Genomic DNA, 23,744 nt, shown 5'->3' with positions numbered 1-23,744 from the left:
TTAATTAAACTTTACCAAAAAAAAAAAAAAAAAACTTATGCAAAATGAGGTGAAACGAATGATTGAGACTTTATCTCAATTACAAGTTTCGAATGACCATAGGTTGCACTATGCCATGGGTCAATGAGGCAATTTCAGTATGAGGTAAATGTTTTCATTTCGCACTCTTAGAACAAATATGGAAAGTCAGAAGAGCCTTTGATAATGAAATAATGATTTATAACTTTAAGGGTGACAATTAAATGGGATTTGTTATTTTATCGACTATTTTTGTCATCATTCATGAAATCTAACCTATATAAGTGAAATGCCATCTGCTTACACAACAACACGAAGAGATAAATCTCATCTGTCACTTCTATAGCTTAGCTATCCTGATCTCTTCCTCCTCAGTTTCCTCCATAGAGACATGACAACTGTAGATCATATAATAAGCTTGATTACAGGTGCAGTTCAAGAAGATGGTTCATCACTGCGTTTTTCTCTGATTCTACTTTTGGTGACTCTGGTTTGGGTTTCTTGGTATTTTTGGATGCCAAAGAAACTGGGAAAGCCACCGCCGGGACCTCGAGGCTTACCATTTGTAGGTATTCTTCCATTTATGGAGGAGGGCATGCACCGCTATTTTGCAAAATTGTCTGAAACCTATGGTCCCATCATGAAGCTTCGTATGGGTCCCAAGCTGTGTGTGGTATTGAGCTCATCCTCCATAGCCAAAGAAGTCCTTAAAGACCATGATGCAATATTTGCAAATCGTGATCCAAACATCGCTTCAGTAACCATGTCTTATGGCGGCGGTGAGATTACATGGAGCTCCAATGATGCGAATTGGCGTTTGATGCGCAGGATATTCACACAAGAACTGATGAGTCCCAAGAGTCTTGATGCTTGTTATCATCTTCGTCGACACGAAGTGAGAAAAATGGTGAGACAACTCTATTCCAAGACTGGTGAAATGATTAACATCAGCGAGGTGATCCTTAAAACAATGTTTAATTTGTTATTCACCATGTCTTGTGGTGGAATGCTGCGTGAGGATGACAAGGATTCTTTCTCAGCTGAACTGCAACCTCTGATAAAGAGAATGATTGTATTGGTTGCAAAACCTAATATCTCAGACGTGATTCCTATTCTTGCTCAATTTGATTTACATGGGGTTAAACGTGAAGCTCTGATGCTGAAGTCTGAGATGGATCGTATCTTTGATTCAATTCTAGATAAGCGGATCAAAAGGGATGAGGGCTCTGACGACAACCATGAAAGAAAAGATTTCCTGCATATCCTTTTACAGCTTCAGCAGCAAGATGGCAAATCTGTGACCGGTGACCATGTCAAGAATTTATTTGTGGTAAAGTCTCTTCCTTCATTGCCTTATTATCTCATGCAATTACTTAGTTATTATCTGATTCAAAAACTTAGTGTGTATTTTCTAAGAATGAAATTCTTTGCAAGAATCGTTTTCTAGTGTTTTATCTGTGATCTAAGCACAATTTTGACCGTTTGATAAAATTTGGGCTGAGATTACAGAGACATTAAAAAATAAATAAATAAATAAATAATTTCTTATGAAAGCGGGAATGAGTTAGAAGTTGGGTTTGAATGAAGTTTGGATTGAGTGTCATGTTTGACGTAATTTTGACATGAAATCTGTTTTTGAGAAGGACAAAACAAGTCAAAGTTGTTTTACAAAAAGTTTTATCAAACACAAAAATTGGACCAATTCGTTTCTTGAAAACGAAAGAATGACTCATTTTATCAAATGCTTTTTGGAGTTCTGAGAATGAAAGAATTCCTTGGCCCGTTACCAAATGTGCCCTGAATGAATTGATGTTTTTATGTTTTCATACACTTATGTTGCTATGCATCAGGATGCAATTGCAGGTGCAACCGAATCTACATCCACTACTCTAGAGTGGGCAATGGCAGAATTGATACTAAACCCTGAAAAACTGAGGAAAGCCAAAGAAGAATTGACTCAAGTGGTTGGTATGGAGAACATAGTTGAAGAGCATCACTTGTCCAAAATGCCATATTTGGATGCAATTATAAAAGAAGCACATAGATTGCATCCAGTGCTTCCATTGTTGGTTCCACATTGCCCAAGCGAAGCCTGCACTGTTGGTGGGTATACTGTGCCGAAGGGTGCTAATGTGTTCGTAAATGTGTGGAAAGTGCAAAGAGACCCCGAGGAATGGGACAGTCCCTCAGAGTTCATACCTGAGAGGTTCTTGGCTGATTCTGATAAGTATAGTTATAGGGGAAGCAATTTTAATTTTCTTCCATATGGATCTGGAAGGAGAGTTTGTCCTGGGATTCCGTTAGGGACAAGGATGGCCTCTTATGTGATAGCTTCACTTCTGCATTCATTTGATTGGGAACTTCTGAAGAAGGAAAAGCTTGATCTATTGGATAAATATAGAATCCTCTCAAAGATAGCATCACCACTTGAAATTACTCCAACTCCAAGATTACCAAAGGCGGAACTCTATGCTTAATCAATAAGAAGGATTTCATGTTTGATTCACTGTATTTTGTACAATAATCTCATACTTGGGAGGCTTTCATATTGCCTCTCCAAAGTGTGCTCAAGAATTTCATGTTATGTTTTGATCCTGTATGTGGGTTTATTCTCTTCTTCACTTGGTATATATATATATATATCGATGTTTGTAATACATGCAATTGCATAAGCAGTTAGTTTATTCTGTAGCAACAATTTTTCTTTGCATGTCAAGTTTCAACCTTAATGGAGTTGGCTAAGTATACTCCAAACTACTCATATATGATTCCTTCTTAAGGTCCTTTTTATAAAGTTGGCAGTGATTAGAGGGACCTTCTGACCTGAGAGGCCGTAGACCGATAATATCAAAGAGTATTTTTTTAACCATTATATAATATATTTCAGAAAAAAAAAAATATTTATATGACAATAAGACATATTATCTCTTGTAAGGCATCTGTCTTTTAGGAATTCTTTTATTATTTCTACTTGCTCATGGTGTCATAGCTTACATAGATTACTTTGTCCATGGTGCATGTATATGCACTACGTCAAAACTAGGATTGAGAACCAAAGAAATAATTGTCTTATCCCCATATAAATGTGTAAATGATATCCGACTTGATGCTGCACATATTTATAGGAACGGAGTTCTCCAAGAACATTGCCCCCACCCAATTATTTTAGACGGATTTTATGTCTCACGTTTAATTACTTTTAACAATTGAATTCTTCTTAGACTTTTGTAACTTAGGTTATAGGGGTCTCTTAAAAGATCTACCTCCACCCAACTGGGGAGCTTCCACTCAAATGAGTGCAAAAGTGAAGCTAACACATACGTTGTCATCTTTTTTGCCAATGGAATTCTTTTAAGTTGGTACACAATACTTGGCAATTGAAGGATCATAAATATTAAGTCAGAACAGACAAGAGTTTAACAGGACAAGGCTTTAAGTTGTATCTTGGTAAATGATTTTGAAGCATCTCCTTCTTGTTGAAGCTCCATGAGAAATTGTAGGTGTTAAGGATAATATGGGTTTTTCTCATGCAAATGATAATTATGGTATTAATTATCATGCAACCTTAGCCAAACCAAACGTTGCTAATCACCATACTCCTCCATGCATGGAGGGTATTTTGGAAGCTCCTCTAAAACCTTGGCAGATCCAACCACTTAAGACACCATCATGATTTCAAGCCTCAGACTCCATCTCACACACCTCAAGGTCTTCAGAAGATTACATTATCTCAACAAGTGAATCATACCCAGAATTGTATTCAAAAACACAAAAGACATAGTCAATGTAAAACCCTAATACCTACCTTGTCTAAATAGAACGAGTTCTATTTACACAAGGTACGTATATATTACTCTTCTATTTAAACAAGGTAGGTATTAGGGTTTTACATTGACCATGTCTCTTATGTGTTTGAGTATAACTCTTGAGAATGAAATGTGCTTCCTTGAGATTGAATATATATAGATACAATAGTCCTTGTTCACAAATTGATTATATATAGATACAAGAGTCTTTGTTCACCACTAGTCTAGGACTCTTAACACTCTAGAGTTCCATTTACACAAGGTAAGTATTCACACAAGAGACATTGTCAATGTAAAACCCTAATACTTACCTTGTGTAAATAGAACTCTAGAGTGTGATTCACTTGTTGAGATAATGTAATATTTTGAAGATCTTGAGGTGTTTGAGATGGAGTATGAGTCTTAGAATTATGATGGGTGCCTAAAGTAGTTGGTTCGGCCAAGGCTTTAGAGGAGCTTTCAAAAATAACCTCCAAGCATGGAGTGATGGCGTCTACGGCAACCCTAGGTTCGACTAGGGTTGCATGAAAAATACTATAATTATCTTAATAGTAGGAAATCCTTCTTTTCCTCCTCTCTTCCTTTTCTTAGAGGGAATCCATCCTTTTTATTTGTTTTATTCACGAGGATCTCTCACTCACTAGACGTACATAATTCGATTACTCTTTAATGAATAATTTTATTGCTTATCAAAAGAAAAATGATATGCTTTCTGGGGAAAAAAATATTTTTATCATTCAATTATTGCTAATATGTATTATTCAATTGGTAAGTGAGGTACAACAATAAAAATCCCTATATTTTTCGTACAAACATGTAAGCACCATTATTTATTTGTGGTCATGTTTGTATTTATTAGCAAGTTCATAGAAGAAAATACCAAAAATCTTGAGGGAGAAAAGGATGTCATACCTAACAAGAGTAGAAGACTAAAAGAGTGGGAAATTGTGACATGCATTAACATTGTTTAAATAAATTATTCTTTCATCTACATTTAGAAATAGATTGATTCACTAAAATGACAAAATGGTAGTACTTACATGAAATCTCAAAGATATTATTGTTTACTTTGCAGTATTTTTAACAAAATATGTAGGTGTTGAGTAAAATACCATAGCTATATAAGTGAAACGCCATCAGCTTACAGACCAACAGGAAGAGATAAATCTCTTAATTGTCATCTCTATAGCTTAGCTATCCTGATCTCTTCCACCTTAGTTTCCTCTTTGGAGACATGATGAGCGTAGATCTTATTGTAAGCTTGATTACAGGTCGAGTTCAAGAAGATGGTTCACTACGTTTATCTCTGATTGTACTTTTGGTGACTCTGGTTTGGGTTTCCTGGTATTTTTGGATGTCAAAGAAATCGGGAAAGCCACCACTGCCGCCGGGACCTCGAGGCTTACCATTTGTAGGTATTCTTCCATTTGTGGAGGCGGGTATCCACCGATATTTTGCAAAATTGTCTGAAACCTATGGTCCCATCATGAAATTGCGATTGGGTTCCAAGCTGTGCGTGGTATTGAGTTCATCCTCCATAGCCAAAGAAGTCCTTAAAGACCATGATACAATATTTGCAAATCGTGACCCAAACATCGCTGCACTGTCCGTGTCTTATGGTGGCAGTGACATTACATGGAGCCCTAATGGAGCGAATTGGCGTACGATGCGCAAGATATTCACCCAAGAACTGATGAGTACCCATAGTCTTGATGCTTGTTATCGTCTTCGCCGACAAGAGGTAAGGAAAATGGTGAGACAGGTCTATTCCAAGACTGGTGAACTGATTAACATCAGTGAGATGATCTTTGGAACAATGTTTAACTTGGTATTGAACATGTTATGTGGTGGAATGCTAAATGAGGAAGACAAGGCTACTGTCTCAGCTGAATTAAGGCCAGTGATAAAGAAAATGATTGGACTGGTTGCAAGGCCTAATATCTCAGATGTGATTCCCATTCTTGCTCCATTTGATTTACAAGGGATTAAACGTGAAGCTGCGATGCTATCCTCTGAGATGGATCGTATCTTTGATTCAATTCTGGACAAGCGGATCAAAAGGGATGGTGAGACGCAAGGGAAGGGCTCCAATGATCATGATGAAAGCAAAGATTTCCTACAGATCCTTTTACAGCTTCAGCAGCAAGAAGACGGCAAATCTCTGACCAAAGGACATCTGAAGAACTTGTTTCTGGTAAAGTCTCTTTCTTCCTTCTCTTAATCTCATGCAAGTACATAAAATATAGTGCAGAGCTGATTAGATGTCATTGTGTTTTCATGCACTTATGTTACTATCAGGATGCAATTGCGGGTGCAACGGATTCCACATCCATTAATGTAGAGTGGGCAATGGCAGAATTGATTCTAAACCCTGAGAAACTGAGGAAGGCCAAAGAAGAATTGACTCAAGTGGTTGGTATGGAGAACATAGTTGAAGAGTATAACTTGGCCAAATTGCCATATCTGGATGCAGTTTTGAAAGAAGCACATAGATTGCATCCTGTGGTTCCTTTGTTGGTTCCACATCGCTCTAGTGAATCCTGCACTATTGGTGGGTATACTGTACCCAAGGGAACTACTGTCTTCACAAACGTGTGGAAAATGCATAGAGACCCTGAGGAATGGGACAGTCCCTCAGAGTTCATACCTGAAAGGTTCTTGGCTGATTCTGATAAGTATGGTTATCAGGGAAACAATTTTAATTTTCTTCCATTTGGATCCGGAAGGAGGATTTGCGTTGGGATTCCATTAGCAACAATGATGGGCATGTATGTGATAGCTTCACTTCTGCATTCATTTGATTGGGAATTTCTGAAGAGGGAACAGCTTGATCTACTGGACAAATATCGAATCCTCTCAAAGATAGCCACACCACTTGAAATTACTCCAACTCCAAGATTACCAAAGTCAGAACTCTATGCTTAAACAATAAGAAGGATTGCAAGTTAATTCACTGTATTCTGTAAAATAATCTCACAATTGGGAGGACTTCATATTGTCTCTCCAAGTGTGCTCCAGGATTTCATGTTATAGTTTTTGAACTGGTGTATGCATGGGTTTATTCTGTTCCGTATTTGGCATAAATATTGCTTTTTGTAAGAATTTTGTACTTATTTCTGTTATTGCAATAATTTCTATTTATGTCTACGTTTCAACCCAAATAGAGTTGGTTAAGTATGATAATATGGAGTTTCGTGAAAATTCATCCACATAGAGAATGTCAGGTAGGTGTAACTAAATTTGCTCCTAATCTCAACTATCTATTTGATATAATCGATGTTTCGTCAGGTGGTGGGTGGTGCACTACTGCAGTGTTATGCTTGGCAGATTACAGCAAAGGTTTTTCTTCTTTCATGGATTAAGTGTTATAACCCTAGTTGTGGGTGGGACTCAGGAGTCTAATTAATAATAACAAGAAGGGAGTTCTTTTTCCAACTTGAATAAGTGCCCCCAGCAGAGCATTGGGGCACTTTGCAGGACTTGGGCTAATACAAAGTTCTTTTATTCAGGACGAGAGACTTTTTTCAAGAAAATAGGTGTCATCCACGAATGCAGTTCCCCAGAAGAATTAACATTTAACATCATTAACTACTATTTTTTATATAATTCCCCCACTTAACATCTTTCTCACAATTTTGCAGTGATTAGGGGTTCTTTCTAACTTGGAAGGTAAACTGATGATATTTGGGGAAAAAAAATAACAAAGCTGATCATATCAAAAAGAGTATTTTCAACCAATACTCCAATCAAAGAAGAAAAAAGCCAAGGAAGAAGAAAGGAAAATCTTTGCGACAGTGTGGCATATATTATCTAGTAAGGCTTTGTCCTTCAAAAAAAATTTCATCCTATCTCTTTACTCATAATGTCATGGCTTATATAGATTATTTTGTCTTGTAATGTACATGTTACACCAAAACAAGGATTGAGAGTGGAAGAAATAATTGTCGCATCCCATAAAAATGTACAAATAATATCCTATGTGATGCTACACGAAGCGACGTTCTCAAAAAATATTACCCCACTAGTATTTTAAATTGATTTTACATTTTCACATTTAAATTACTTTTAATAATTGAAAGCATCTTGGACTTTTTGTAGTTTAGGCTATAGGGTTTCTTAAAAAAAATAGAATAGATAATTTAATTTTTCAGAAAAATCTTGTAGAAAATGTTGTTATAACCAACGTTAGCTACAATAAGATTGTTAATCTTATTTTTTGTCACCTTGTTTTATTCTACTCAGAGGTCAGCAAAGCTTTAAAAAAAAACTGAATGCTATCCATCATTATTTTAATTTCATAAACAATCCTAATGTTATCCTAATTTAAATAGCTTAAGTAAAATAGGAAATCCAGAAAAATGTATAATTACATCTTCTCATTTCACTTACTCGGTGAGAATACAAAAAACACCTAAAAAAAATTGTGGTAGAAATTCTATACATTACATGGCACGGCTATGAGAAAATTTTCTAAATGGTGAAATTTTTTAAAAAGATTTACTCAATAAGATATTTTAATTTTTTTTTTTTTTTAACTCAAATGGATTCTATTTTTAAAAATAATTACTAAATCTCAAATTTTGTGATAATTTTTCTTTTCCAACTAATATTTTATCATAAATTGCTCAAGATATGCTCAAGTCTTTCATTGCAAACGATAAAATTGATGAATGATAGGAAGAGTGGGAGTTACAAAAGAATTGATGAATGACAGGAGGAGTGAGAGTTACAAAAGACAAGATGTTGTCAGCCTTAGAATTACCAAGAGATTAAAGGAATTAATAAGCTTTTCAAACAAATTTCTATATAAAAACTTAGAGGGTAATTTTGAGATTTCAGTTCATCAATCATGTAGAATATTAATTGAACACAAAATATTATCACCAAAATATCTGATCTCAGTAATTAAAACTTTTCAAACAAATTATAAAAACTAGAGGGTAATTTGAAAAGTAGATATTTTTTTTTTTTGACAGACACCGCCCAACCCCCAACCATAGTAGAATATTAATTGAACAAAAATATTTTCACAAAATTTCTGATTTAATAATTATTTCAAAAAAATCTATTAAAGTAATATTTTTCAAAAATATTCTATTGAGTAAATCTTTTTAAAATATATGACCATCTGAGAAATTCCTTTCTTTTTCTTTTCCTATGTTGAAACCATTTATTTTCACCAAATTAGACATATGGCGTATATAACTAGTCCAAAAAATCAACAGAGATGGTAATTAATGCTTCTCAAGAAGATGGCTCTCGTCTTTGCCTTGGCAATCTAAGCCAGTAGCCAAAATTGATCGATTTTCCTCAAGAGGTCCAGTTCAGACTGGTGGTTATATGAGATTAGGTTTATACTTTTTGCTGTTTTATTGCTAATTCCATCACCCAAAGAAAAGAAGGGTTAAAACTTATATCATGCATTGTGTTCTCCATACTTATCATCTTATGTTTTACTCCTTATCTCCCTTAAGTCTCTCTAGAACCAGTTTTTTCGCTATGGCCAGACCACCTCTCTATTGCTATTGTGACTCATTGAAACATAATATATATATACAGAAAAGCAGATGCAGTGCATCAATGTGCAACAAATACTAGCCAACCTTTTATTTATTAAAAACAGTACTGCTTTTACATTGGATGATGGAAATGAAACGAAATCCTCATCTGCTAATTAACTATAAAGCTTAGCATTGGGTAATCTTGGAACAGGAGTTACCACAAGTGGTGTTCTTTTCTTCAACACAATTCCAAATTTCTCTGAAAGATCTAGCTCCACTCCATTTGGCAGCTTCCACTCAAATGAGTGCAAGAGTGAAGCCAACACATACATTGTCATCTTTTCTGCCAATGGAATTCCTGCACATATCCTCCTTCCAGATCCAAAAGGAATATAAGTGAAATTGTTTCCCCTATAATCATACTTCTCAATATTACTCAAGAATCTCTCAGGTAGAAATTCTGAAGGCCTCTCCCATGACTCAGGGTCTCTATGTAGTGTCCAAACATTTATGAAGACAGAAGTGCCACTAGGGATGTTATAACCAGCCACCGTGGATGATACATTTGGACAATGTGGAACCAGGAATGGAATCACTGGGTGTAACCTGAGAGTCTCTTTCACCAAAGCATTCAAATATGTTAATCTGGATAAGTGAGACTCTTCCACCATATTTCCCATTCCAACCACTTCCTCTATTTCTTTTTGGGATTTTCTCATGATCTCAGGGTGTTGCATCAGTTCTGCCATTGCCCATTCTATAGTGCTCGATGTTGTGTCCGTTCCACCTCCAATAATATCCTGGTAAGATACCATAAATATACAAAATGACATTAGTTATATAGATCATATTCTATGGTATTTAAAAAAAATAAAATTCATAAATCTAGTTAGGAATTGAAGGATCATAAATATTGTATCAGAACAGAAGAGAGTGTACCAGGAGCAAGGCTTTAAGTTGTATCATGGTTAATGATGTTGAAGCATCTCCCTCTTGTTGAAGCTCCAAGAGAAATTGCAGGAAATCCTGCTTTTCCTCCTCCTCTCCTATCTTTCTTTCCTGTCTATTCATTTTCAGTCGTTGACTTATAACTGACTCGATTAATCGATCCATCCATGCCAATAGCTTCTTCCCTCTTCGCTCAATCCCTTGTATGTCAAGCCAAGCAAGAACAGGAAATATATCTGAAATGTTTGTTTTCAAAGACAAATCGACCATTTCTGCCACAACTTGCCTTATCTCAACCCCAAGACTAGTCTTTTCCTCCCCTTGTAATGTGCCACCCCACAACATTGTCATAAACAAGTTGAGCATAGTTAGAAACATCATCTCACCAATGTTAATTGGAGTCCCACTCTTAGAGTACACATCTCTCAACATTTGGTGAACTTCTTGTTTGCGAAGGCCATAGCAAGCATCAAGGCTCTTGTTGCTCATCAACTTCTGACCAAACACCTTGCGCATTGTGCGCCAGCTTGGTCCATTAGGGCTCCAAATAACATCAATTCCACCATAAGTCACAGTCTTTCCTGCAATGGGTGGACTGCGATTGGCAAATACTGCATCTTGATCTCTGAGAACTTCTTTTGCCAGAGAAGGTGAACTCAATACCACGCATAGCTTGGAACCCAATTTGAGCTTCATGATGGGACCGTAGGTTTTAGCTAACTTTGCAAAACACAGGTGGAGATCGGCTTCAAGGATTAGAAGGTTCCCAAGAAATGGCAAGCCTCGAGGTCCTGGTGGCAATTGCATCTCCTGTTTCTTCCATTTTTGCCAGTGCCAGTGCCAAGCAAATACAATGGAAGCAATGGAAAGTGCAACCACTGTCCATTGCAATATGTTAGCTTCCGTGGTACTAGTCCTCAGCCACCATGACCACCCATTGTAGACCATGATTTTGAACCACTCTGATAGCGCGTGAAGGTTTTAGCCTTTTAGGGTTGGTATGCAACAACTCTGTAATCCCTGATACAAACTTATATTAGTTCTTCATCGTAGAAATACTTAGATTCGAAATGAATAAGCAAATGAAACTTTGCTTTCGCATTGTCCCCACACTGGTGCTTATGGTCCCTTTAAAGAAATCTTTTTCCTTAAATTAATTTACGCATGCTTACACTAAAACGACGTTTAACTACTTTTAACTTGCTTGTTTAATTTATTAATTTTCATCAAAAAGGAAACAACGAACAAGATCGTATATTATTCAATGTGTAACGTATGAAATATAACCTCATATATAAAAAACATCTTTATCCAGCAAGTGATATCATAGATATACCTTTAACAAGATTTTGTTTCATTAAACTCACAATATTGCTGATTTCATGCATACCCTAGAGAACTCTTTGGACCCTTTTCTTGGAAGAAATCCGTCATTTTTCATTTGTTTTATTCCCAAGATCTCCCACTCACTCTACGTGGTTTGACTGCTCTTTAATGAATAATTTTATTATTTTATATTTATCATCAAATTATTGCTAACAAACAATAGAAATCCATATATTTCACGTACGGCCATAGAAACATTATTATTTATATCGAGGGTCATGTTTGGATCTATTGACAAGTTGACAGAAGAAAGAAACAAAAAAATTGAGAGACAAAAGGATGTCACACCTAATAAGCTAGAGTGGAAGACTTGGACAAAGAGTACGTGAAAAATAATATGTATTAACATTGTTTATATTCTTCTTCCATCTAGATCAAGAATTAGATTAATATGACAAAATGGTAGTACGAAGGTGAAATCTCAAAGATAACATTATTTACTTTTCAATATTTTGCACAAAATAAATGTTGAAGTAAAATACTATATATGACTTATTCAAAAATTGATAAGGGATTAGTTTTTTCATCTAAAAGTGTACAGCCATTGAAAGCGATATATATTATTTTCATAAGGTGTTGAGAGAGACAGAATCATAAGTTGTGTGTGAGGTGATAGGCCACACTCGTGGGTTCACTTACTCTACAATTCCCTATAATTCCTATCTAGGATTGCAACATGTGGTCGCTAATTTTAGGCATTTATTAGATTCAGTTTCTAATTGGGTTTAGCGTTTATTAGACTCATTTTCTAATTGGGTTCTAATTCTAACCCTTGGATAATTAACTGCCACGTGTTGCAATCCTAGATAGAACATTCTTGACATAAGAAATTTGAATCGAGATTTCACCCCTACTATAAAAGTACTAAACATTTTAACCATGACTCCATAGAAGTCTTTTAAGGATGAATTTACGAATTTCATTCCAAAGATTCAGGCTAACCAAACAATTAATTTTATTAACCATAACTCCATAAATTTGAAATCTGTAGATATTTTAAATCTTCAGACTCAAGTAACCAAACAAGTAAAGATTGGAGATCCGTGATTACCAAAAGAAAAAAAAAGTTATTATTGGACGAGATTAATAATATAAAGAATGGCAGGGTTCAAACCTGCGTGGGTGGAGCCCAATAGAGTTCAAGTCTATCACCTTGACCACTCGGACACGTCGGCGATTAATCCTTTATTGAAGAGTGTATTATTTTTTTATTTTTTTATTTTTTTATTTTTAAGGCTATAGATACCTCAATTTCCTTCCCCCCCCCCCCCCAAAAAAAAAAAAAAAGGCCATATACCCAAAAAGAATAACCTATTTAGGTTGATTAGGAAAGGCTCAAGTTCATTATAAGATTTGTTTATTCTTTTTCATGGATAAGTAGTTAACATCAAATTTATTAGAAGGGAAGATAAGATGTTTACATCCAAAAGGAGAACCTGAGGCCTAAGGCATATGAAGGCTAGCCTTAATAGATCAAAGGTCTTCAAGAAGAGCAAACCTAGCTACCACAGAAAGAACCAAGAACATAAGACTGGTATAAGAGCCCAAGTAGATCATCAATGCCAACGTTACAGAAGGAGAACCAAAGAATGCCACTGATGAAGAACCTTGATCAGGATGATAGGTCCAAGGAGGAATAGTCCTCCAAGTAGCTAAGGAGAGAAGACATTCCAAAAGTACTTGGTACCCTTTCACCTTTACTCTGTTAAATTTGTACACATATGCCCTTACTTGTGTAGTCCTTGGAAGATCTTCAAGAGTAGAGCTCTAGATTGCATAATCCCCGGGTTGGGGTGAGAAGGAGTGGTGATTTTATCTTCAAAACAGGCCCAAATTCCTCGGAGAGATCAAGATTTACCCCATCAGGTAACTGCCACTTGAAGGAATGCAAAAGAGAAGCCAAGACATACACTATCATCTTTTCTGCCATGGGAACTCCTGCACACATTCTCCTTCCAGAGCCGAAAGGAAGATAACTGAAGTTGGTTCCTTTATAATCAAAGGTGTTACCATCACTCAAGAACCTTTCAGGTAAGAATGTTAAGGGATTCTCCCATTCATTAGGGTCCCTATGCATTGCCCAGACATTTACAAATACATTAGTACCCTTTGGAATGGTATACCCCCCTACGGTGCAAGACTTGCTTGGGCAATGCGAGATCAGCAGTGGAAGTGGTGGGTGCAACCTGTGAGACTCTTTCAGCATTGCGTTTAAGTATGACAATTTGGGCAAGTGAGACTCTTCTACTATGTTGTCCATCCCAACCACTTGCTTCAGTTCTTCTTGGGCTTTTCTCATTATCTCCGGATGCCGAATCATTTCTGCCATTGCCCACTCTACTGTAGTTGTAGTCGTATCTGCTCCAGCTCCAATCATATCCTATTATAGAAAAACCACAAATAGCTGATAAGAGTATATTCTATTCACAATACATGATAATTGATAGCTTACAAGTTCAAATCACGGCTGCTGATCTTATCCTTTTGTAACATCGATCCTTGGCAAGTTTGAATTGAATAACGAAACAAACACTTTTGAAAGTACCTTTTATCTTATATAGGTAGCTAAAGACTTATAACATTATTGTATGATAATCAGTTTGATGGCTTTATATTAGAACATAAGTTGGATATAACATAAATACCTCAACATATCTTAGTATTAATAATGTATAAGTGTAAGAGAGAAAAAGAGAACTAGACATATACCTGGAGCAAAGCCTTAACTTGTAACTTGGTCAGTAATGGTGCTTGGCCATCTGTTTGCTTAAGCTCCAAGAGTAAATGTAGAAAATCTTCGCTTTCCTTCTTTTCATTTTCTCCCACACCTTCTTCCCTGCTCATTTGATCAAGCCGTTGATTTATAACAGGATCAAGGATGTCATTCAACCGTGACAACAACTTCTTGGTTTTCCTCTCAATCCCTTGTATGTCAAGTGAAGCTAGAATGGGAAAGATATCTGAAATGTTAGGTGTCACAACCAGTTCCCTCATTTCTCGCATTACCCTTCGGATCTCTTCCCCGATACTACTCTTCTCATCATCTGGTAACGTGGCACCCCACAACATACTCATAATCAGGTTGATCATCGTGAAGAACATAACCTCGCCGACGTTAATTTGTGAGCCATCAATCTTTGCTTTTGCATGCACTTGTTTCACCATTTCTCGAACTTCCTGTCGACGTAGGTTGTAATAATCTTCAAGTCTCCTGCTACTCATCAATTCATGAGCAAAGACCCTTCGCATCTTTCGCCATTCTGGACCACTAGGGCTCCATACAATGTCAATGCCACCGTAAGTCATTGCTGCTGCCAAAACTGGTGGATCTCTGTTGGCAAATACTGCATCTTGAACTTTAAGGACTTCTTTGGCTAAAGAGGGTGAACTCAACACCACATATAGCTTAAGACCCAATTGGACTTTCATTATGGGACCATAGATTTGAGCCAATTTGGCAAAGCATCTGTGGAGATCAGCTTCCAAGAATGGAAGGTTACCAACTAAGGGCAATCCCCATGGTCCTGGGGGCAGTGGTAGCATTCCTTTGTTCCTTGATCTCTTGGACACCCACCAAGAAACCACAAGCACAGCAAGCAAAAGAGCACCTACTACCACTTGGGTAGTGCAAATATTGTTGTTGCCATACCACCATCGCCATGAGCACTCATCATAAGCTGGTTTTCTCACTAAATCTGAGTCCATGTTTGGAGCAAGATGTAGTACCCCTACAGATGAAGAAGAAGGATGTGGAGTTATAGAACCTGGTGGTGGTGGGGATTGAAGCAAAACTATAAATAATTTAAGTAATGCACGACATTCATTTGGATAAAAAAAATATATGGACGTCCGCTAGGTCACGTGTCGTTCATCCATTGAGCGGATGGACGAAATAGGCGGTGAAGATATTTATTGTAAGTTTGGATGTAAGAGAAAACATTGGCTACCGTGCACGTTGCATGTGGCTCTTTCTCTTCTATTGATGGCTGATAGGTTTAGGAAGCAAGTCAACTATTCTCAATGTCAACTATTGTCAATTTCAGAGTGTAGATCATCATCTCCTTTGATGTTTGTAGGCCAACCACAATTATATGAATCGCACAAGTATAAATTAATAAAGCATTTAAAAAAATAAACTCCGTCACTCTAATCCTGTGGGGCTCCTTGTAATTTGTGGTCAACAACCCTCATCCAATGGGGATTACAATCCAGACTCATCTAGATCAAGGAGAACAAATGACGAATAAGTTATTTTAAGAATTTCCTTGCATGTAATAAAACAAATGTTTATATGGAAAAATGATTTGAGAATCTATCCAAAATAAATCAATCCAATTGCGTATGTTAACTGATGATCAGAGAAAGAGAGAAAGAATCGGTTGGCATAGAGGATAAAGATCCATGTAACAAAACCAAACAGCCCATATCATTTATTTACTCAACCCAAGATTTTTGGAGGATGCCTATCATTGTGATATACAAAACAACCAAATGTGTCCAAAATCAGGTTTTAACCATGGAGCTAATGGGCATTCTTAAGGGCTTATAAACGACTACACAATATACATGGTGTTCAGTGGGTTCAGATTTTTTTCAATTCGCGGGAAGCCATTATCATGATTCAAGAAATGCACCAAACTTCTTGGTATGCTAGGGATATATTGGATCATATTAATCATTTGAAGGGGAAATTCAGGTATTGTTTATTTATTCACCAATTCAAAGAGAGTAATTTCGCCGCCCGACCACTTAGCCAGTCTCTTTGCTATCAAAGATGAGATTCATTTTGACCCTCGTGGGCTACTGCCAATATTTGTGAATATTATTCAACAAAATGCTGCTGGAAGATCTTATACAAGAATGTAGCAATTTTTATTTTTATCTAATAGAAGCTCCCTTAATTTTCCAAGAAAAAAAAAATGAAACAAAATCAACATAGGTGATGAGGCAAACTGGAACTCTCAACCTAGACCATTAAGGTCTTTCCAACATGTAAAAGCCACTTGGATGGTGAAGTTCTAAGGAGATACAATACATGTGGGGGTTTATTAGAGAGGAAACTGATCCGGATCTTCTAGTTTCATTTCTAAGGTTTCGTTCCATTTACTGTTTCATGTGCAAAATTCATTCTTATGATCAGAGAATTCAATTCAAATTTAGAATCTTTATAAATTTAAAATGCAGGATAGGTTTTTTAAAAAAAAGTTTAGGGCATGAAGCTTATCCCAAATGAATGAAGAAACCTGGCTTCCTTAATCCTATTTTAAGTATGTGTACATTAAATCCTATTTTACGTATGCATACATTATGAAAATAATGTTTAACTACTTTAACCAAGGTTTAAAGTATCTCACAATACCATACGATACTAGCTGATAAGTATTCATATTTGACCCAACCGATACGATACATCTCTATACGTCTCTCTCCATTGAATTACACAAAAATACATTAGCCATAACAATACAATACTCGATACAAGACGATACGTTTCTTAAAATCACACGATACTCGATTCCAATACTTTAAACCCTGCTTGTTTTTTTAATTTTCATGAAAGAGATAACACATAGAGGATTGTATATTATTCATTGTGTGACGTATGAAGTACAATCTCCTATATAAAAAAACTTATCTATCCAGCAAGTGTTACTTTAAATATACCTTTGACAGGACTTTGTTTCATTAACTCACAATATTGCTGATTTCATGTTTGCCCTTGGAACTCTTTAGAGCCTTTTTCTTAGAAGGAATCCATCGTTTCTCATTTTTTTTATCCACAAGGATTTCTCACTCACTCTACATAGTTTGACTGCTCTTTTATGAATCATTTTATTGTCTATCAAAAGAAAAAGTCATATTTATCATTAAATTATTGCTAGTATGAATTATTTTTTTTCTAGTTACCTAGTATGAATTATTCGATTGGTAGGCAAGTTACAATAATAGAAACATATATATTTCACATACAGCCATACAAGCATTATTATCTGTCTCGAGGGTCATGCTTGTATCTGTTGGCAAGTTAACAAAAAAAAAAGAGAGAAAAATTTGAGAGACAAAAGGATGTCACACCTAACAATAATAATGGAAGACTTAGACAAAAAATATGTGAAAAAATGATATGTATTAACATTGTTTATATTTCTTCTTCCATCTACATCAAGAACTAAACTAATATGACAAAATGGTAGTATGTACATGAAATCTCAAATATAACATTATTTACTTTTCAATATTTTGGACAAAATAAATATTGGAGTAAAAGACTATAACTTATCCAAAAATTTATAAGGAATTAGAAATTATTTTTCATCTGAAGTGTACAGCCGTTGAAAGGGATATACATAGGATCATATTGACATTTTCCCTTTCATGTGTCAATGGGCTGTTTTAATCCAAACTGCAACCCAACCCTAAGCTTTCTTAAGTCAGCCTAGGGCTATAACAGGTCCAGCCATTTTGGGCCAGCCCAAACCCAGCAGCCTTTATAACTCTGATGGGTCGACTGGGTTGGGCAGGGACAAGTTGGACTCTAGTGGGATGGTCAGGTTCATTTTAAGAAAGAAATGCTGCGTGTGGGTGATTTGAGAACAAGTAAATGTGAAGATTATTGCAGGTCAGTTGATCCTCTGTTGAAGAGTATATTTAAACATTTTGTTTTTCTTTTTTAGAATATTTTTTTGGGGGGAAATCAACCCAATAATGGCTCTATACCTAAAAAGAATAATCAATTTAGGTTGATTAGGAAAAACTAAACTTCCTAATAAGATTTGTTTTATTCTTTTTCATGTATAAGTAGGTAACATCAAATTTATTAGAAAGGAAGAGAAGATGTTTACATCCAAAAGGACCTTGATGCCTGAGGCATATGAAGGCTATATAGCCTTAATAGATCAAAGGCATTCAATAAGAGCAAACCTTGCTACTACAAAATTAACCAAGACACACAAGACTGGTATAAAAGCCCAAACAGACCATTTATGCCTAACTTTATAGAAGGAGAACCAAAGAAGCCACGTCACTCATGAAGAACCTTGATTGGGATGATAGGTCCAAGAAGTAGTCCTCCAAGTAGTTAAGAAGAGAAGACGTTCCTAAAGTACTTGGTCCCTTTCTTGACCAGGCTTCAATTGAATGGGTACCCTTTCTCCTTTATTGTGTTAAATTTGTACACGTATGCCAAATAAATATGTGATGCCTATAAACATATGCCTTTACATGTGTAAATGTTGAGTCCATGGAAGATCTTCCGCATTCAACAGTAGAGCTTTAGATTGGTTAATCTTGGAGTTGGGGTGAGAAGGACTGGCCATTTTGTCTTCAAAACAAGCCCAAATTCCTCGGAGAGATCAAGATTTACACCATCAGGTAATTGCCACTTGAAGGAATGCAAAAGAGAAGCCAAGACATAAACTATCATCTTTTCTGCCATGGGAACTCCTGCACACATTCTCCTTCCAGAGCCGAAGGGAAGATAACTGAAGTTGGTTCCTTTGTAATCAAAGGTGTTACTATCACTCAAGAACCTTTCAGGCAAGAATGTTAAGGGATTCTCCCATTCATTAGGGTCCCTATGCATTGCCCAGACATTTACAAATACGTTAGTACCCTTTGGTATGGTATACCCCCCTACGGTGCAAGACATGCTTGGGCAATGCGAGATCAGCAGTGGCAAAGGTGGGTGCAACCTGTGAGACTCTTTAACCACTGCGTTTAAGTATGACAATTTGGGCAAGTGAGACTCTTCTACTATGTTGTCCATTCCAACCACTTGCTTCAGTTCTTCTTGGGCTTTTCTCATTATCTCTGGATGCCGAATCATTTCTGCCATTGCCCACTCTATTGTAGTTGCAGTCGTATCTGCTCCCGCTCCAATCATATCCTATTATAGAAAAACCAAAAATAGCAAATAGAGTATATTCTATTCACAATACATGATAATGATAGCTTACAAGTTTGAATCACGGCTGCTGATCTTATCTCTTTGTAATATCGGTCCCTTACAAGTTTGAATCAAATAATGAAACAAACACTCTTGAAAGTACAGTTTACTTTATATAGGTGGCTATGGACTTCACAAAATGGCAATCTATGGGTTCTTTGTTAGAGTTTAAATATAAGGTTGCTTAAAGCATTACACCTTGAGTATCTAGTTTGAAATATCACATCGTTATTTATTGATAACACTAAGTTCTATGGTTAATAGGATCGATTTTCCATAAGGCTTATTACATTATTGTATGGTAATCAGTTTGATGGCTTTATATTAGAACATAAGTTAGATATAACATAAATACCTCAACATATCTAAGTATTAATGATGGATAAGTGTAAGAGAGAAAAAGAGAAGTAGACATATACCTGGAGCAAAGCCTTAATTTGTAACTTGGTCAGTAATGGTGCTTGGCCATCTGTTTGCTTAAGCTCCAAGAGTAACTGTAGAAAATCTACGCTTTCGTTATTTTCATTTTCTCCCACACCTTCTTCCCTGCTCATTTGGTCAAGCCGTTGAGTTATAACAGGATCAAGGATATGATTCAACCGTGACAACAACTTCTTGGTTTTCCTCTCAATCCCTTGTATGTCAAGTGAAGCTAGAATGGGAAAGATATCTGAAATGTTAGGTGTCAGAGCCAGCTCCCTCATTTCACGCATCACTCTTCGAATCTCTCCCCCGATACTACTCTTCTCATCCTCTGGTAACGTGGCACCCCACAACATACTCATAATCAGGTTGATCATCGTGAAGTACATAACCTCGCCAAAGTTAATGGTTGAGCCATCAATCTTTGCTTTTGCATACACTTGTTTCACCATTTCTCGAACTTCTTGTCGGCGTAGGTTGTAACAATCTTCAATACTCTTGTTACTCATCATTTCATGAGCAAAGGCCCTTCGCATCTTTCGCCATTCTGGACCACTAGAGCTCCATACAATGTCAATGCCACCATAAGTCATTGCTGCTGCCAAAACAGGTGGATCTCTGTTGGCAAATACTGCATCTTGAACTTTAAGGACTTCTCTGGCTAAAGAGGGTGAACTCAACACCACATATAGCTTAGGACCCAATTGGACTTTCATTATGGGACCATAGATTTGAGCCAATTTGGCAAAGCATCTGTGGAGATCAGTTTCCAGGAACGGAAGGTTACCAACTAAGGGCAAGCCCCGTGGTCCTGGGGGCAGTGGTAGCACTCCTTTGTTCCTTGATCTCATAGACACCCACCAAGAAACCACAAGCACAGCAAGCAAAAGAGCACCTACTGCTACTTGGGTAGTGCAAATATTGTTGTTGCCATACCACCATCGCCATGAGCACTCATCATAAGCTGGTTTTCTCACTAAATCTGAGTCCATGTTCGGAGCAAGACGTAGTACCCTAAAGATGAAGAAGAAGGATGTTGAGTCATAGAACCTGGAGGGGATTGAAGCAAAAGTGCAAAACTATAAATAATTTAATTTTGTACGACTTTGGATAAAACATTGGGTACCGTGCACGTTGCATGTGGCTCTTTCTTTTCTCTTGAACTGTTTTTCTACATGGTTCACGAGGAGACGCGAGTTTTTTTTTTTTTATTTATGTATTTATTTTTTTTGTATAAATGCAATTTATATATAAGAAAAACGTGGATTTAAAGTATTACATACATATATGCCGGACAAGGTGACGCGAGTTTTGGTACAGACATGGACATGGAGAACCAAACAAAAGCAACGCGGTGAGTTTTCATTAGCTATTAGGTAAAGCTGATGACGTACCCCAGTTGAAATTTAAGGAGTGAGTCAACTTCACATGACTATTGTCTATGTCAGAGTATAGATCATCTCCCTTAGATTTTTGTGCTTCAATTACAAATTATATGGGGTCAATAAGTAAAAAATAATAAAATATTTTAAAAAATAAATTCCGTCATCCTAACTTTGTTGGTCCCTGTAATTCAGGGTCAACTGCCGTTTGTGCTCACCTGACAATGTTATGATCCAGACTCATCTAGGTCAAGAAGAACACATGGTGACCATAAGTTATTTTAAGAATTTCCTCACGTGTAATAAGACAAATGTTTATATGGAAAAATGATTCAAAAATCTGTCCGAAATAAATCAATCAAATTTCCTATGTTAATTGATGATGAGAGAAAGAGAGAAAAAGAATCAGTTGGCAAAAAGGATAAAGATCAATATAACAAAACCAACCCACCCGAACCAAGCCTAAAATTTTTTTTTTTTTTAACGAGAAGCCATTCTCATGATTCAATGCATCAAGACTTCTTCGTATGTTAGGGTATCTGGATGACATTAATCATTTGAAGGGAAAATTCAGGAATTGCTTATTTATTCACCAATTCAGAGAGAGTAATTTTATCGCCGACCACTTAGCCGGTGTCTTGGCTATCAAAGATGAGATTCACTTTGATTATGGTGGACTAGCCAATGTTGGTGAATATTATTCAACAAGATGTTGCTGGAAGATCTTATACAACAATATAATATTATGTAATTATTATTTTTATCTAATAGAAGCTCGCTTTTCCAAGAAGAAAAAAAAAACAAAATCAAGAAAGGTGATGAGGCAAACTGGAACTCTCAACCTAAAACATTAAGGTCTTTCCAACATGTCAAAGCCACTTGGATAGTGAAGCTCTAAGGAGATACAATACACATATGTGGGGGTTTATTGGAGAGGAAACTGATCTAGATCTTCTAGTTTCATTTGTAAGGTTTGGTCCCATTTACTGTTTCATGCGTAAAATTCCTTCTTATGATTAGAAAATTCAATTCAAATTTAGAATCTTTATATATTTAAAATGTAGGATTGGTTATTAAAAAAATTTAAGGCATGAAGCTTACCCCCAAATGAATGAAGAAACCTAGCTCCCTTAATCCTTTGCTTAAAATTATTTTAAGTATGTGTACATTATGAAAACAACGTTTAGCTACTTTTAACTTGCTTATTTTTTTAATTTTCATCAAAGAGGATAACACCTAGAGGATTGTTTATTATTCCATGTGTGACGTATGAAGTACAATAATATCATATATAAAAAACGTATCTAATCCAACAAGTGATACTATAAATATACTTTCACAGGACTTTGTTTCATTAACTCACAATATTGCTAATTTCATGCCTATCCTTGGAACCCTTTGGAGCCTTTTTCTTGGAAGGAATCCATCGTTTCTCATTTGTTTTATTCACAAGTATTTCTCTCTCACTCCACGTAGCTTGACTGCTCTTTTATGAATAATTTATTATCTATCAAAAAGAAAAAAATTATATTTATCATTAAATTATTGCTAGTATGAATTATTCTTTTTTTGGTTACCTAATATGAATTATTCGATTGGTAGGCAAGGTACAACACTTCAAACCCATATATTTCACATACAACTATACAAGCGTCTTGAGGGTCATGGTTGTATCAATCTGCAAGTTGACAAAAGAAAAGAAAAAAAGAAATCAAGAGACAAAATGATGTACCTTGTGGAAGACTTAGACAAAAAGTATGTGAAAAAATTATATGTATTAACATTGTTTATATTCTTTCTTTTGTTTACATAAGAATTAGACTAATATGACAAAATGTTAGTTCGTACATAAATGTTGGATTAAAATACTATAACTTATCCAAAAAATTATAAGGGATTTTTTTCATTTTTTTTTTTTTTTTTTTGGTAGAAAAGGGTCTATATATTAACGCGTGACCCACGCAAGGCATCCAGATTACAAAGATCAAGAAACCCAGGATCTAACATAGGCCAAAGAGTCCGGCACGCTACGGACACACCTACCAAGAAGGAAGTCCGACATTACACTCCCTTTTAACATGAAAAAAAGAAATATTTGGAATTCTAGAGGAAAGATTCACCACATCCCAGACTAAGTTTTGAATGTCCACTGGAACGGTCCGTGGTCACAAATTCGATCGCCCCGAACCGATTCCACCAGGACATTAACAAAGCCTTCCTCTAGAGCCAACAAAATACCTCTCTAATAGCCAGCATCTCGCCCATCAGCGAGAGTCAAAAGGCGGGATCGCAACCCCTATAATGGGTTTTCCATCCGAATCCCCGCAAACGAGGC

The 23,744-nt window shown here is 36.2% G+C and overlaps 5 protein-coding genes across 5 annotated transcripts; 2 read left to right on the top strand and 3 right to left on the bottom strand.

Moving 5' to 3' along the window:
- The first annotated feature begins 343 nt into the window (after positions 1-343).
- On the top strand, positions 344-2,772 carry LOC149026400 (labd-13Z-ene-9,15,16-triol synthase, chloroplastic-like). Its single transcript, XM_089143313.1, has 2 exons — positions 344-1,348; positions 1,869-2,772. The coding sequence occupies exons 1-2, from the start codon at positions 410-412 to the stop codon at positions 2,493-2,495; spliced, it is 1,566 nt and encodes a 521-aa protein (XP_088999439.1). The 5' UTR covers positions 344-409; the 3' UTR covers positions 2,496-2,772.
- A 2,188-nt stretch (positions 2,773-4,960) lies between these two features.
- LOC149026399 (ferruginol synthase-like) lies at positions 4,961-7,001 on the top strand. The gene is made up of 2 exons (XM_089143312.1): positions 4,961-6,018; positions 6,123-7,001. The coding sequence occupies exons 1-2, from the start codon at positions 5,059-5,061 to the stop codon at positions 6,747-6,749; spliced, it is 1,587 nt and encodes a 528-aa protein (XP_088999438.1). The 5' UTR covers positions 4,961-5,058; the 3' UTR covers positions 6,750-7,001.
- A 2,371-nt stretch (positions 7,002-9,372) lies between these two features.
- Positions 9,373-11,312, bottom strand: LOC149026398 (geraniol 8-hydroxylase-like). Its single transcript, XM_089143311.1, has 2 exons — positions 10,265-11,312; positions 9,373-10,125 (listed from the first exon to the last, which is right to left on the bottom strand). The coding sequence occupies exons 1-2, from the start codon at positions 11,219-11,221 to the stop codon at positions 9,499-9,501; spliced, it is 1,584 nt and encodes a 527-aa protein (XP_088999437.1). The 5' UTR covers positions 11,222-11,312; the 3' UTR covers positions 9,373-9,498.
- A 1,715-nt stretch (positions 11,313-13,027) lies between these two features.
- Positions 13,028-15,457, bottom strand: LOC149026397 (cytochrome P450 76M5-like). The gene is made up of 2 exons (XM_089143310.1): positions 14,369-15,457; positions 13,028-14,039 (listed from the first exon to the last, which is right to left on the bottom strand). The coding sequence occupies exons 1-2, from the start codon at positions 15,362-15,364 to the stop codon at positions 13,413-13,415; spliced, it is 1,623 nt and encodes a 540-aa protein (XP_088999436.1). The 5' UTR covers positions 15,365-15,457; the 3' UTR covers positions 13,028-13,412.
- A 2,338-nt stretch (positions 15,458-17,795) lies between these two features.
- On the bottom strand, positions 17,796-21,133 carry LOC149026396 (cytochrome P450 71AU50-like). Its single transcript, XM_089143309.1, has 2 exons — positions 20,024-21,133; positions 17,796-19,544 (listed from the first exon to the last, which is right to left on the bottom strand). Exons 1-2 carry the CDS (start codon positions 21,017-21,019, stop codon positions 18,918-18,920), a joined length of 1,623 nt encoding a protein of 540 aa, XP_088999435.1. The 5' UTR covers positions 21,020-21,133; the 3' UTR covers positions 17,796-18,917.
- Positions 21,134-23,744: the final 2,611 nt, after the last annotated feature.

Source organism: Hakea prostrata, chromosome 2 (genome assembly GCF_041222555.1).
Source record: "Hakea prostrata isolate BN-2017 chromosome 2, UWA_Hpros_2, whole genome shotgun sequence".
Taxonomy (NCBI): Eukaryota; Viridiplantae; Streptophyta; class Magnoliopsida; order Proteales; family Proteaceae; genus Hakea; species Hakea prostrata.
The sequence above is the reverse complement of the archived record's forward strand: the minus strand, read 5'-3'. Positions and strand labels throughout refer to the sequence as shown.

Excerpts from the sequence above, each read along its gene's own strand:
- LOC149026400 (XM_089143313.1), top strand. The coding sequence starts at position 410 with ATGACAACTGTAGATCATATAATAAGCTTGATTACAGGTGCAGTTCAA. Across the intron at positions 1,349-1,868 it reads ATGTCAAGAATTTATTTGTG|GATGCAATTGCAGGTGCAAC; the intron begins GTAAAGTCTCTT and ends GCTATGCATCAG.
- LOC149026399 (XM_089143312.1), top strand. The coding sequence starts at position 5,059 with ATGATGAGCGTAGATCTTATTGTAAGCTTGATTACAGGTCGAGTTCAA. Across the intron at positions 6,019-6,122 it reads ATCTGAAGAACTTGTTTCTG|GATGCAATTGCGGGTGCAAC; the intron begins GTAAAGTCTCTT and ends TGTTACTATCAG.
- LOC149026398 (XM_089143311.1), bottom strand. The coding sequence starts at position 11,221 with ATGGTCTACAATGGGTGGTCATGGTGGCTGAGGACTAGTACCACGGAA. Across the intron at positions 10,126-10,264 it reads AACTTAAAGCCTTGCTCCTG|GATATTATTGGAGGTGGAAC; the intron begins GTACACTCTCTT and ends GTATCTTACCAG.
- LOC149026397 (XM_089143310.1), bottom strand. The coding sequence starts at position 15,364 with ATGGACTCAGATTTAGTGAGAAAACCAGCTTATGATGAGTGCTCATGG. Across the intron at positions 14,040-14,368 it reads AAGTTAAGGCTTTGCTCCAG|GATATGATTGGAGCTGGAGC; the intron begins GTATATGTCTAG and ends TTTCTATAATAG.
- LOC149026396 (XM_089143309.1), bottom strand. The coding sequence starts at position 21,019 with ATGGACTCAGATTTAGTGAGAAAACCAGCTTATGATGAGTGCTCATGG. Across the intron at positions 19,545-20,023 it reads AAATTAAGGCTTTGCTCCAG|GATATGATTGGAGCGGGAGC; the intron begins GTATATGTCTAC and ends TTTCTATAATAG.